Here is a 15727-nt window from a genome sequence, read left to right as displayed (position 1 = left end):
AAAATGAATCAAAAAGGCAGAAGAAAAATTAATCTTTGGTAATGCATAAAGTGTCTTCATTGATTGCCCTTTTGAACAAAATATGTAACAGCAATGTGTGTATGTATATACATGAATGCACACATAGATAAAAATTCTGTGTGTATATGTATAATTATACATACACACAGTAGAAATTATATAGAGGGATGATAGCTAATAGATAGAGAGATAGATGATGATTGATAGATGATAGGTAGGACTGATACACAGATAGATAGATAGACAGACAGATATACATCCTAATTGACTAGAAGTCAAAAACATTATTTTCCTATACTAAGGATTGAACCCAGGGTCTTGAATGTGTGAGTCATGCACTCTGACACTTGAGCTACATCCCCAGCCCTTTTGCTTTTAATTTATTTTTGAGACAGGGTCTCACAACATTTGCCCAGATTGGCCTCAAACTCTTGCTCTCTCTGCCTCTGCTTCCCAAAGGAAGTGGAATTACAGGGATGTGCCACCAGAGCAGGCCAAAAATAATTCTTAATTGCTAGGAAATGTTAAAAATAAAAAATTGATAATAAAATAAACAATATACATTAGCACTGATAGAAATACAGACCCAATATAATTGAGATGTTTATAGTTTTGGAAACACATAAACTGACATACATGATATAATGTTTGAATGTCATCATTTGATAATTGTTTGTAGATGTATGCATTCTTAAAACCTTCATAGCTATAGAATTTGAGCATTAAATAGAATCACTTAAATTACATTTAATATTTAGACAGAATGAGAGAAACTTTTATTTAATATTACCAATGGTATCTTCTGCTATGTAAAAAAAAAGAACATGTTTTTATAATCTAAAGCTTAAATATGCTGTATATGTCAAACATTTTAGGGTCATTCTTTTCATCCATGTTTAGTGTCTGCAAGTTTAATACAAATAAGTGGTATTTTTATGACCAATTACCAGTATAATTCGATGCTGTTTTCAATATCCACACGATTAGGGAATTTTTCTTTTTGAGAAACATAGTAAAATTTAGAGTATGTTATAGTTTTGCTTAGAATTTTTTAACCTTATTCTAAAGATTTAACTCCTGTGGAGAAGAATACAATATAAATGAAAATAATTTCATGGATAATAAGGATTAGTGGAGAATATATATTCGCATTTTAAATGGAATCCATGGTTACTGATCTTCTAGTACTCTACTACCTGTCTGCACATTTACTTTTGGCTCACAAAACTGCAACTCACTAAATTAGCTACTTTTCTCTATCTTATGGTTCTCTAAGTAATTCTAAGCAGAATGGACAAATTTTGAATATTGAAGTAATAAAAACTATTTTTAAAATATAAAGTGAATTGTGATTTGGAAAATAATTCATATTTTATGTATTTTTTAAAAAGGCTTTTGAATAATTTCTTTATAAAGTTTTCTGCCATGATTTTCAGTTTACTTTTATTGATTGACTAAAATGTAAATTCTAGGATCGTTATTATACCTTTAAAAGTGTCAATTCCCTCTGCAAATACAGGTTTTCTCTGTTAAAAATAATGTTGCTCCTTTTTGTCTCCCTGATCCCAACTTTCCATTCTAGTCTACACCATTTGGGAAATTAAAATTGTTTCTATTGCTCACAAAATAAACAAAACATCACATACAGTAAAGATGGCCACAGAGTCATTGTTGACTTTATACAAGAGCCATGTGATTTTTGTATGGTTATATGTTCAGTGGAATACTTTTGAGAACAAATTGTGCTGACAAAGATGCAGAGGAAATATTTAGTAGAACTAAGACATCAAAGTATGGAAAAATGTATGTAGTAAGTTTCTGGTGGTAGAGTTGTGAAAAGAAGTTTCTGAAAACAAGGCTATAGAATCTTCATCTTAAATTTAAGAATATGCTTAAGACATGGTATTGACCAAATGAAAGACATCTGCAACTTGAATTTGTCCTTCATGCTTATGAACCATGGCAAGCCATAAGAAATCAGTAAAATAATTACATATTCAAATTTTGAATGGACTATAAAAATAGAAGACCATATGTGACCTTCCAAAAGAGATTTATTTACCATTAAACCCAAAATAGAAAGCAAACTTGGAGAAATAGGTAGGTTGAGTGATGATGAGGTATCAAGGGAAATCTTTCAAATGTTTGTGTAAAGCTATTTATTTGTGGTAAGAGTCATGATATAATTGCAAAAATAATTAGGAAGACTACTTTCTAAATACATATTAAATTTATAAAATAACTTTATCCAAACAGCAGAATGTTATCATATTCTAGAGTTTGTTCTAACATTAATAAAATAGTTTAATGCAATAATTCTTTTTTGGTTTGAGGAAACATGTCTTAGTAATCAATATTTGTAACAAGTCAAGACATTAATAAGTCTTTTAAATCACTATTTTCATTCAAATCTATTACTAATATTTTTATTTCTAATCTTCAATTATACTTAATCCTCAAGTTTCCATATAATTATAGTGACTGTGAGTCAATGTTTTTACGAATTTCAAGTACTCAGTTTGTAACCAATTTTGTTTTAATATAGAAGATATTTAAATCATAGTTTAAGGAATTTTAATTGAATCAAAGCCAATCTGCTTTCAGTGAAGTAAAAACTCTAAACATATTAGTGATTCATGCATTAGAACATAAAATAATTCAACTAGGTGTTAAATTCAAGTTAATATGATGTTTACTTTGCTTTGTCAGTAAGTGAAAACATAGCAAAGTATGTTCCTAGGTTCTTAAATTGATAGGAGATAGAACCTAAACAGATAAGTACGGGTGTCATCAACTTAAATCAAGTTTAAGTATGTGTAATTTTGTGAGGGTCGTTTTTGGTAAATATGTGGAATATATTTATAAGGCACACAGCTCAAATCATACTGCATATCTGAGCATGTTGTACTACATTTAATCGCATAGTTTTCAGATGTGTAGCCTTTTTTCATTTTGTAAAAGTTGTGGCAATTGACTAGATCTGCCTTTAAATGATATATTCTACTATTTGTCTTGAAATTTAAACAATTTAGATTAAGTAGAAGTTTAAAGAATGCTGTAAACTTTCCAGCAAAAGAAGTTAGATGATCATAGCTAAAGCGAGTCATAGAAAATATTAGAGATATATACTCCCTTAGACAAATAAACACACACAATCGGACTACTACTTTTTCATGTGTCTTTATATATTGTCAGAGATAATTTTTGTTTTACCCTTTAGTGGAACCACTTCACGTACATGAGCATGACTCCCTAAATGAGATTCAGCCAATCACTGCTGTTGTGTTACTGCTTTCTTATCACTTTATATAAATATGAAGGCTGTTTTATCTTCAGTGATACAGTAAACAAGGAAGAAGAGAGATGCAAAGGAGAGCATAAATCACAACTGGACACAGAGAGATAGTTTGCAGTGGCTAAGCACACTAGGAGGACAAAGAAGGAATAATGAATGTCAATTGGGAGGAGAGATTACGGCAAACTACTTTAACTGCAGCTTCCCTACAATTTGGGATGCCTGCCACAAACTACAAAACCATTTGCTTATTTACATGGATGGGTCAAAGTTCAGAACTATATTTCATCAGATTTTAAAAAATTTTTAATTACTTAATTTAAAAACCTTTTTTAGGGTTTTGAATGTTTTAACCATAAAGAAATGGCGATTGTTTGAAATAGATATGCTTACCTTGATTAAACATAATATCATGTAAAGTGTCAAATTAATTTTTAAATTTTTCTTAATTTTTGATTGAGTAAAGCTATAGTACACTTTTAAAGTTGCTGAGGATAATATTGAATAATAATTTTTGATTCTCAGAAGGGTACATAAATGTAATTTTCTAACAGGATCTTACACATGTTTCAGTGAGTTAATTTAATGTAGTATAGAGAAGCAGCAGCTGTGTTGGATAAAGGTAAAATCTCTAAATAAATAAAATATTCCTTTTCTTTTTTTTTTTTCTGTGCTAAGTTTGAACTCAGGGCCTGGCACTTGATGGGCAAGCATTCTACCACTTGAGCCACAGCCCAGCCCCAAAATACATAAAGTCTTCTTGAACTTTTAAATAGTTCAGGGAATAAATGGTCTGAGTAGCTTTAGTATATCTGCTTCTGTTTCAGAATGTTTTATTTTGAGAACATTTGAATTAAAGATTAGTCTACATATTCTTTAAGCTTAAAAGCAATCATTATCTGTAAGTAATTATTTGTTTAGACAGTTTGATGTTTAAGTATATTTATTTAATTAAATATTTTAACATTGCCCTTCCTCTTGCTCATCTGATTCTAACCACTGGGAGACCTTATTCTCAAAGATCTGACATTGAAAACAATTCAAACAATACTCTCATCCAAGCTCTTGCACAGTATTCTTTGTTTTCATCCTGGAAATCACATTAAGAGAGTAAATAGAACTCAAGAACATTTAGCTCAAAATAATCATTTTTAAGGCAAGCTTTTAAAAAAATAAGTGACTTTTTTTCCCCACAATTAGAGAGAGAGAAAACAGTACCACAGACAAGAGTGCATAATCTGTTACATCAAGAAAACTATCAATTGTATTTTTCATTGCACATACAACTGACTGGTATAGGCATCCCGTTTTGAATAATGGGATAATGCCAGGCAGTATCTTTTTTAAAAGTAACCTTATGAAGTTATCAGAGAAAAGTAGAACTTGCCATTTCCAGGGCAGGAGAAAACAATAAGCTCTCTAAACAGCCCTTAGCTCTCAGTACTTAGCATTTAGCAAGTATGGAAAGGATTCCAGTCTCAGTCCTACATTCTTGTGAGCTCTCAGGATTTATGTGTACTCTTTAATTCATGCTCAAGGATTATGTTATCAACAATGATTTCCAGCGGTGGGAAAGCTGTGCTTGAAAGGGCTAAATAACGGCTGAGACTCTCTTCTCTCCATGCACATTTAAAAGCATTGCTTTCATTCACAGCCAAGATCTTGCTAACCGATGGGTCTTATTGTTCCTATTCCTTAGTTTCATGAAGTGATTTGTTGTTTCTTAGAACTTCAAAAACCATTTCTTCTAGTTTCATGTCTTTTTTTTTCTTTTGCCAGTAGACAATATTTTGTGCACATTTTTTTGTATGCTGTTTTAGCCAAAATTAGCTAACAGTTTTCTAAGGTTCTTAATGTTATTCCATACTTTTAAGGGAAATATATCTTATGAGGTAAACTTTACAAACCAGCCATATCTTATGGCTAATCACTGTATTAATAAAACTCAAGCTTAACACCATATTTTTTTGCTTCTCTATGTTTATAGGTTGACAGTCATTCTGTTTATTTTTTATTTTTTAGAGAAAATGTAACTGGGTAAGATATAGAAATGGTATGATTCTGAATATATTTTATTATCTTTGGATTTAAAGCAATAGCATTTATACCATCAATAGTTTAGGAAATAATTCTGCTCAGGAAGGATATCACAGAAGAGATAGGTAAGGCAAATACTATTTTTCAAAGTGGCAAACATTGACTATCTTTCAAAATTAACATGTTTCACTTGCTTGATAAAGTAGCAAATGAAAAACAGATGACTCTTAGTGATTGTTTTAAAAATTGTAATACTTCTATACACCTAAGAAATTCTCATGTATAACCTATTGAAAAACATCACTATGATAATTATTCAGTGAGTGCATTCAAGTATGATATATATTTTATATATTGTAAGAACTTTTGTAAATGCCATGATGTACCCCACTCAGCATAACAATAAAAAATATGGAAAAAAAGATAAAAAGTAACTCTGTTCTGAATTCTTCTATATACAGTGGTATCAAATATTCTTAATTACAGTGAACAAAGTGCTAACAAATTTTATTTTTCTCTACATATGGATAAATAAAATAATGCTCTTTATTGAGTACTTATTCTGTGTCCAGATTGTTCTAATGCTGTAAGAGATATAAAATTAAAATGGCACATTCACTTGCTTTAAAGTTTCTGCCCAGAGGTAGGGGGTGGGGAGGTGTCCCAAATAATGTATACACCATTAAGTACATGTAAAAATGAAAAAATAAAATAAAATAAATAATCAATAAGCAAATTAGGCTTTGAAAGACAAAACAAATGATATTAAATGGGTGATAATGGAGGGAGAGTTTTAAATAGAATAGGTAAAATAAATATGGCATATTCTCTGTTGTTAAAAGGTTTAACATTCTGCAGGTAAATTAGGCTTTAAAATAGAAGTAGCACATTAATTAATGAACTGTAATGGAAGAATATTCCTGTTGGGGGATCCACATCAACAAAAGTGTAGAAATGCCATTGAAAACGTTCAGATGCCATGTTTGAAGATATTAATATGAATGCCATGTTTGAAGTATTTATGGGTTTTTAAAAATAAATTATAACATTTTTGTTAGTACATACTAGAGACCATGATGATTTGACAGCTTTGTAAACAAGTTAAGCAGAACAGGTAGAATTGATTGAAAAGTAATACAGATTTCATACAGATTTTTTGATCAAATGGGAATGAGTACTAAAGTTTGGGGAAATCTGCCCAGTAAGATTGACAAAGGAGATGTAACCAAGAGAATCACAATGCAGGGAGAACTTTTAGGCTAGAGGTCATCAAGACCTAAGAAGACATTATAGTATTAAGGGGACTGGGAAATGGGTTTGGAAGGGAGGGTCCACTTGTTAAAATATGAAAAATTTTGGTAGTATACTGAATTCAGACTTTGAAGAAGAAAGACAAATGAGTTCAAGAATTCTTATCCAAATTGTTGAAAGACGGCTGGTGTAGCTGTCTCTCTGGTTGAGTACAGTCAGTGTGCTATGAGGAAGACGAGGTACAGTAGTCCACCCAGGTGGAGATGTCTTGCAAGTATGTGGAAATGTATAGAGTTGGCACACTGGTAATAGAAAGTGAGATTGGGCTAGATGTTCTAGATAATCCTTAATTAGTAATCAACTATACTGAAAAAGATTTAAAAAGCCAGCTTTAAGATGATATGGTTTATAATGACTATGTGAAGAATGTATTGAGATTACAGTCTTATGATGTAGGAGTTACTTTGGCTTGGAGTGTGAGGTCATGTTACTTATGCCAGTAATGTGTTTGCCTTTTAGCACAGTGCTAACTAGCTGATATGTTGCAATAGTGATTATTTACCCTTTTCATGTGGGATCATGAGAGTATGCATGATAGCTCTTAAGCCTTGAGCTATATTTATTAAGTTAAATAAATTTACATTAAATTGTAATTATTTTATGGAAAATTATCTTTCTAAATCATAAATTTGTGTATTTTTCTTAGTTTGCATAATAATGCTTTTTAATTGTTTTGTGCCTTTCATTCTTTCTTAACCATAGTATACTTCATCCAACTTCAAAATCTCACCATATCATTTTCATTATGAAGTCTTTCATGTCTGACCACACAAAACACAATACAGTCTTAACTAATAATCCTGCTCATTAATGATTTGGAAGATAGCTAGAGTTAATTATAGCTAGGGAACTTTTCCTTAGAAAGTATTTAGTTGTATATTTATTTTGGCAGTGATAAGGATTAAACCCAGGAGCTTGCACAAGCTAGTCCAGTACTCTACTACTGAGCTACACCCCTGTCAGAGACAGTAATTCTCTAAAGTACTTAAGACATGCATAGTTTTAAAATTTCTTATGGGTCTGTATGTGACATACTCTAATGCACACATATTACTTTTTATGACACACAAATTCCATTTATTGATCAATCAGAAGTATTTTGGTATTGTGTTTGTCATATAGTAAAAACATAAAATGTATAATATCAGCTAATATAAAGTACCAACCATCATTATTTCTGAAAAGAAATTATATAAGACTATTTAAACTATATAAACTGTTTATGGAATGAATCATCATACAAACTTCCTGACTAATAAGTGCTTGAAATTAAGTAAGGAAGCAAAAAGAATAAAAAATGAGCAATCAATAAAACCTACAGGTGAAATAGTATTTACCAAGAATAAGTAAATCATGCCTAAAGCAATTTCTCTGAATCTGTGGGTGTGGTAAGCTACTGAAAAGACATAAATACTTCATTTATTATGCAGTAAAGCAGCATTTGAGGGAAGGATTTATATTTCTTAGTTTCATAGTAACATTATAAAAGACCATCACAGACAAACTTAAGGAGGCATGGTTCTTATGGTGAACTCCTGGGTTGTGTACGGGAATTAGCAAGATAATCTAACAGGATTGTGTTTGATATGGTGTACTTCCCAAAGTTATGGGAACATACACTTGATACTGGTTTGTAGTAGGAACATAAAATATTTCAAGATTATCTCTGAATATTTTCTTTTCTATGATCAAAGCTAATTATAAATGAAAAGTTTTGAAAAGATAAGCAGTCTACCCTAAAAGTTTTGTTTGCTTCCAAAATGTTAAGTTAAATTGCTTTATTTTATCTCCTCAAAAATGTTGAGATGATTCACTGAAATTGATTAGGCTCTTGCTTTTATGTAACTTCCTTTGACAGAATAAAAGAATTACTCCTTGTACAAAATGAAATTCAAGTGGCAATGGTAAGATACAGAACAAAGATAATACTATAGAAATAGTTAGATTTCAGATGAGTTTGAATATCTCTTAAGTATTTCAACTATATATTGGCAATGCTGAGTTTGCAACTCAGGGCCCTGTACTTGCTAGCAAGCGTTCTGACATTTGAGTCACGTGTCTGGCCCTTTTGCTGTTTTTGAGGTTATTTTTAGATAAGGTCTCACGTTTTGACTTGGGCAGGCCTAGACTGTGATCATACTAATCTCTACCTACTGAGTAGTTGGGGTTACAAGTGTGAGCTATCATTCCTAGACCTGTATATATTATTTAATTTTAACATTTAAAATATACTTAGTATTACACTTGGTATGGAATAAATGAAAAGCTAACACTTACTTTATAATACTTTAGATAGAAATTAATGCACTTATTAATTGTGAGGACATTATGATGACTCTTAATTTGTGAACGATCTCAATATTGGCAATTTGGCTCCACAAAGTGCAGGGAATAAGTTATAATGTACTAAAAAGTAATGTGGCAGGGAGTGTTCTACTCTGAGTGAAAATTTATAAATTCACATTTGTTCGAGGGTAGGAAAACTAGGATTAGTATTCTTTCATCAATAGGAAATGAATTGGATTGATAAAGGTTAAAATGCTAACTGAGATAGGTTACAATTAGAGAATGAGGAGCTGCTCAAAGAAACCTCCATTCACATCTGGCTCCAGCCTTTTTGTTCTCCTGGCAGATCCTTAATGTTTCTGAAGCTCACTTTTTTTATCCCAAGGATAATGATCATCTTAGTTTATTCATTATAAATTAAAATGAGATACTATGGTTAGATGCTTTTTAATTGGCAAGTATGACACAAATATGAGGTGATAATTCTATATCTCATTTTCCAAGGTTTATTATTTAAACTGGCCTTACTAGAGTGCTGTATCTCTTTTTTAAGGCCTTATTTAAACTCTTTTTCAGTAGAAGTTTTGCCTGCTTTACAAAGGGCAAAGTTCTCACTTTATGTCCGATTCCACCAGGGATGTCATCAGAATGACATAGTTTCAACAGGACATAGAGTACATGCTATATCAAAGACATGGTAGGTTGTCTGCTACTTGACAAGCCTGCAGAGAGCCCATTTTGCTATTTCTTTTTTTTTATTTTAATCTGCCTTTCTGCCATGTCTAACTACTCTTATAGCCGGGCCTTCTCCATAGCATTCCTAAATTAAGCTCAGTTAACAGGAGTTCCCTTCCCTAAAAGTAAATTTACCCTTGTGATTGTTGGCCCGTCTATATTTAACTCCTAGAAATACTGTCTGATTTATGACTATTAGCTTTCATGATGAAGGCAGCTATGAAATCCACTCCTATGCTCCGCCTCTGAAGTAAATGCTAAATAACCAGTGGTTTCATGCTCATCTGTGTCAGCACTAACTTGGTCTGAATATCTGTGTTGTTGGAAAAGCACATGGCAATAAGGGTGATTAAAAAAAACATAGTGCTGAACACATGGTTTCTAGTCATCCTGTGAAGGGTTTTAATATGTATAGGTTTTTTTTTTTATATAGAAATTACCTTCTTCTCATTTCTCAATCAAGTCAGCATCATTGTGTCCCCTGATTCATTAAAAAATGGATGATATAATAATTTTTATTAATTTTATTTTTTCATGGAAATCTATATCATTTTATTCAATGAATATATCAATCCTTAACATATAAGCCATTCTATTTTTTCAAAGAAGTTGCAATAGAAAATTTGAATATCAACTTTAGATTTTTAAGTTAGTTGGAACTTAAACTGAAAAGTAGTAAAAGATTGTCTTCAGATCCTCTGTTTAATTATATGGCCGTAAAATGAAAAACAAAAACACAATCTATAAGAAACATATAAAATGTTAAAATGCTTTGTATTTCTCATACTAGAATGTTTATTTATATTTTTATTTTGAAAATGATTTTGCCTATTTTCTTTAAAACAAATTTAGTTGGTAAGTTAGACTATTTAACCCCATGGATAAAATGAGCTGGGGAATTTCTGTGTCAACTAACTAATTAAGCAGAATAAGGCTGAACAAAATAATTAGAATACCTTAGTTACTACAGTAAAATTTCATCCAAGATTTGCATTGGATTTGTCATAATTCAGGTGAAAGTTCAGTATCATTGTGTAGCAATAATGATAATGAACTAATCAGCTCATAAAGAACTCAAAAACTAATATGAATAGAACACAGGGTAGAAAAGTCATTCCAGCTTAAAGAAGCAGCAAGAAAAAAATTGAATGTGTGGAGTCTGTAACTTATTGGTTCAAAGCAATACATAATATTATAAAATCATTTTTGTACTCTCCACTAGTTGTAATGTAGTTTGTCTCTGATACAGATAAAGTGCTCATGTTAATATTGAATTAGCATTTTGCAGAAAATGGTAAAAATAGTCCCTCAGTGAACAGTAGATAATATCACATGTTCTCTAAATTATTTCTTTGATATAAGGATCTAGAGTAAGAAATCTTTAAATAAGAATAATGTACTTTTGGCTAACATTTATGTAGCAATATGCAGCATGATAAATGCTATGCATATTTTATTGCTCCTGCTAAGGTTTTTCTTCCCCATCTTTAGAGATGAATATTCAGTTCAGAGAAATTTAGTCAGCTGTCACTAAGTACTATATATATATGTATATATATATATATATATAGTATATGTTATATATATGTATATATATTCCAGCTTTTAACTCAACCTCTGTACCCATTGTATTAAGCCTCTCTTAGACACCGAAAAAGCATAAGTAGTAATAATAATGGTGATACTGATACCCTTTAAAAATTGAGAACAGAAAATTGATGCATGGTAGTAGAACAGAGGTAGTAGTTAATAAATAGACATTTGAAACAAGTAAGCTTTGGAGCAAATGTAAATACTATGGAATTTCCAAAAGGAATGGGAGAGAAGCTAGTGAGCTAAATTAGCTAAAGGGAAGGAGGACTTGCTAGAAACAGAATAATTATGACATTATGAGACTATTGGTCAGTCTATATAACAATTTCAGTTAAAATTTTTGAGTCATATTATACAGAAACTTGAAATTCAGAGTTAGGGTATGTTAAACCTGACTCAGCAGATAATAGAAACTGACTTATTCTAGAGAAGGGAAATTGAATGATGCACAACTTAATATGAGGTTTGTTTTTCAAGACAAAATGTAGAAAAGAGGAACCAAGAAGAATTTCATGTTTCAGAACTGTGATGAAAGGGCAATGGAAGCTTATGGGTCAGACAAAAAGGCATTAAAAAAGTTGCTATGTTTAATCGTAGTTTTTTTTTTTTTTAAGGAGGAAGGACATTACAGGAAGACGGAAATAAATGTTTAAGTGTCAAGAACTCTAACATTGCCCTGTCAATTTAAACAAGGAGAAATTGGGAAGGAGAACCAGTATGACAGATGTTACTGGGTTCAGTTACAAATGTTTAAGTATGAGGTAATGGTGAGCTGTCCAGGAAGTAATTTAAATTTAGGTGACAATGCACTGAGGGTGAATTTATAGCTGGAAAGTGAAAGCTTGGTAATCACCAGCATAATGATTAAAGAGGAAAGACTGCTCTGAGAGCTGCGACCACGCCATGAAGACTGCTCTGTAAGTAGAAAAGAAAGATGAGGAGCAGGTGTATAGGCCACAGAAATTAGAAGATATCGTTTGAAATACTGTTACCAGAAGGTCAAAAATGTCCAAAACATAGACTTGAGGAAAAGTGGATTCAAAAATAAGATTTTACAGAGACATATGTTGAGGATTAAGGAGTAATTAACCTTAGAGGAAAAAGAAAATTTAGCTTAGGAAAAAAAAAAGAAGAAATGAACAGAAGCTGCATTGACAAATGCGAAGGAGATAGAGAAGAGCATAGATAAAGAGAATAAGAATGTATGTGTGTTGAGCATGTGGCCCAAAAAGGGGAATTTGAGGAGTAAAAGGAAGACATTGCCATTAGAAGACAGAGGTAAAATTTCCTAAATGTTACTCTAAGGAGCAAATTGAAGATTCCAGTTAGACAACAGTTTTGTTGGCTAGATTTGGACATTTTGAGGTTTTGGTCCACTGGATTTCTTAAGTTTAAGAATTTCTTTAAGTTCTTAGTGAAAATAAAAAGAAAAGATAAATGTCAAATATGTACATTATTTAAAGTATCAGTTTACTATAAATTTATTCCTGTTTTTATTAAATTTTATATGAGACTCCTTCACAGAAGTAGATGCTAGTTTTCTGTAAACAGTGCTAGTTTTCTTCCCTCCCTTCCTTCCTAATTTCATTACTTCCTTCTCTCTTCCTAACTTCATTATGTCCTTCTCTCTTTCCTTCCTTCCTTCCTTCCTTATTTTCTTCCTTCCTTCTTTCATTATTTCCTTCTCTCTTTCCTTTCTTCCTTTCTTCCTCTCCTCTCATTCCATGGGATCCCTTTAAGGGTCTAAATAAAACTCAAGGCTTGTGAAACTCAGAAACCTAGTGATCTTAATCAGCCAAATTTTATAGTTATCACAGTCTGTGGTTGTTTTTCTAATTTGTCATTTAAAGAAACTCTAAATATATCTCCGCAGAACAGTTTCATGCTTATGGTTAATGCACTTAAAAAGTAGGAAAAGAACAATTTAATTACTCAAAAATTAAAATTGTTATTTGAATATATAAATCAGCAAACTCACAACATTTAATAATGTTTATGTACCAATATTATTGTGTCACATTATTGAGCAATTGCTATCAGCTGTCACGATAATAACTCATGTAATCTTTGCAACACACTTAGGTCTTTCTACTATTTTCAGCTTTTAATGAGAGAACTAAGGGCATTTAGACAGAAAGGGTTGAGATCTATACTCTTGCTACAGATCTCACAATCTGACTACTAGATAGCACTGCCTCTCATAAGCAATGACATTTTAGATAATTTAAAATGGTAATATTTTTAAAGAAAATATCCTTGTATAAAGACTGATGGCCACATTCTGATGCTTGCAAATACTTTTAAAATGCTATAAACTATTCTCACTAGTGTAAAAGTAATAAGGGAATTTAAACAAAGGTGTCTACCACCAAAGCTAATTTTATTGTAGTCAGACACAACAAATCACATCAGAATGTTTAATTACTATTCAATCAACCTTTCTGTTCATTGTGTCAGTTTAACTTAGAGAACCAAACAAAACACTTTTTTGTTTGTCAAACATAGGCTATTAAAATAAAGCTGTTCCAAAATTGCATTAGAAAGATGAAAATGGTTTGTTTGATCTTCTGAATTTTAATATGTCAGAAAGATTATTGTGAAGAAAATTGGGCTCTATGAAGTGACAGATACATTATTCAAATACCTCTGATTGAAAGTAAGATTTTTAAAATACTTTCCTAAAGGGCACACATACTAATTTGACTTAAAAAGAGTGGCTTTAAAACGTGAGACACTAGGGAAATATTTTGTTAGTTTAGTAATTAGAATAACTATACTTAATTATAGGAATGATGTTTTTGGATAGTTCTATTAATTGGTAAATATATCTGGATGATAATTAGCATGAATTAATTTCTGTGTAGAGTTGACAATTGAAAAAGTGCTTAGTCTGAATTATGTGAGAGATTCTGATATTTCTAAAACCATGAGCCTTAAGATCAGATTTGATTTTCCTTAAACAGTTTTAAGAAAACAAACTGTTTTCTAAAACCAGTGATTCAAATGAATTATAGCTTTGACACCAAATAAATGGAAAACAGTCAACCTCTGTTTGCATTTTTGTTTCTAATGTTGTTTTAATAGCATGCATATTGGTGTGTGCTCTGAAACCTATAATAATGTCAGAAACTTATGAGGTAGATTCTGAATTTGTTGTTTGTTGTTCAGAATTGAGTTTGTTACATATAAAGATGTAAACCTACAATATTATTTTCTTAGGTATGTAAATATACATTGATTATTTTAATCCATCACATTGGTGGTTTCTACGCTATGATGACAAATTCTTAAAATGATTTTCTATTTTTCCTGTCTTTAACAATTTTTCCACAGTCTTAAAAATGTTCATTTTATAACTAAGTTTGCTTTCTTCTTTAGTTAATCTCTGGGTTACTTTTAAATGATTTTTAAAAATCTGGAGTATAAAAATGTCTCTCTTAAAAACAATTCTTGGTTTACTGATTTACAGATTTTATGCTCACATGTAAAATACAGCAAAGATATGCCATTTCTTATCTCAGTATGGAAATTAACTGATAAAGACAGTGATCTTTGCTGTCATGAATGTCAAATTTTACAATAAGAATGCATATTTCTGGTTTCTATTTAATCTTACCTGTCTTTTTGTTTCTTTTGCAGCAAAAATGCTGGATAGAATTTCTTCTCACTGCAATTTAAATATATCTTTTTTCTGTCAATTACCACAGGTTTAGTCCTTATGAGTGGTATAATCCACACCCTTGCAATCCTGACTCAGACGTGGTGGAAAACAATTTTACCTTGCTAAATAGTTTCTGGTTTGGAGTTGGAGCTCTCATGCAGCAAGGTATACGATTCAGCCTGCTATTTCCCTTGGGCACCATGTCCCACTCTTTGCTGGGGCTGACAGCTCTTGCTGGCAAAAGTCGCTTGCATGGGTGCCTCTATGCATGTAACCATAATCCAGCTTCTTCATCTACCTAATGCATTTAGGCCTTCTCAAATCCCATCCAAGAGAGATTCTGAGAACACAATTATCCTTTGCAAATCTACATAGACTGCACTCATCTAATTGTTTTTCTTAACCCACAGTAGGTACATTACCTCATAGACAACCAAGCTAACCTGATCCATTAGCCAGCAGCTGCATTTAAAGTACTACTGAAATTACATCTCCTTGAGACAAGAATACAGTGAAATACTCCTGATTCCTGTCTCATTTTGATGTAAAATCTTTTCCTCTTTCATATTAATTCTTGGTGATTAGATGCATTTGTTTTGCATGATTACTAAATCTACTGCATATAAAATTGTAAAATTAAAATATTAAACCATTTAGAGCTAACTTTTAAGTAAACTATTAGCTGCATTTGATAGCTTATAAGAAAATAAAGTATTGCATGCTCAGCAGTGCATGCAAAAACACCTTTTATAATAATTTAAAATTTATAATGTAAATGTTAAAAGTAA

General features: G+C 31.3%; 1 protein-coding gene across 6 annotated transcripts in view; it reads left to right on the top strand.

Annotated features, from left to right (window-relative positions):
- Grik2 (glutamate ionotropic receptor kainate type subunit 2) overlaps positions 1-15727 on the top strand; it is a 628064-nt gene that overhangs the window by 470710 nt on the left and 141627 nt on the right. For all 6 annotated transcript variants that reach the window (XM_074077776.1, XM_074077791.1, XM_074077781.1 and 3 more), the window contains one exon: positions 14986-15104. In XM_074077776.1, coding sequence (XP_073933877.1) covers positions 14986-15104 — 119 coding nt within the window. The remainder of the gene's footprint in view (positions 1-14985; positions 15105-15727) is intronic.

This window comes from Castor canadensis, chromosome 1 (genome assembly GCF_047511655.1).
Source record: "Castor canadensis chromosome 1, mCasCan1.hap1v2, whole genome shotgun sequence".
Classification (NCBI taxonomy): domain Eukaryota; kingdom Metazoa; phylum Chordata; class Mammalia; order Rodentia; family Castoridae; genus Castor; species Castor canadensis.
The sequence above is the reverse complement of the archived record's forward strand: the minus strand, read 5'-3'. Positions and strand labels throughout refer to the sequence as shown.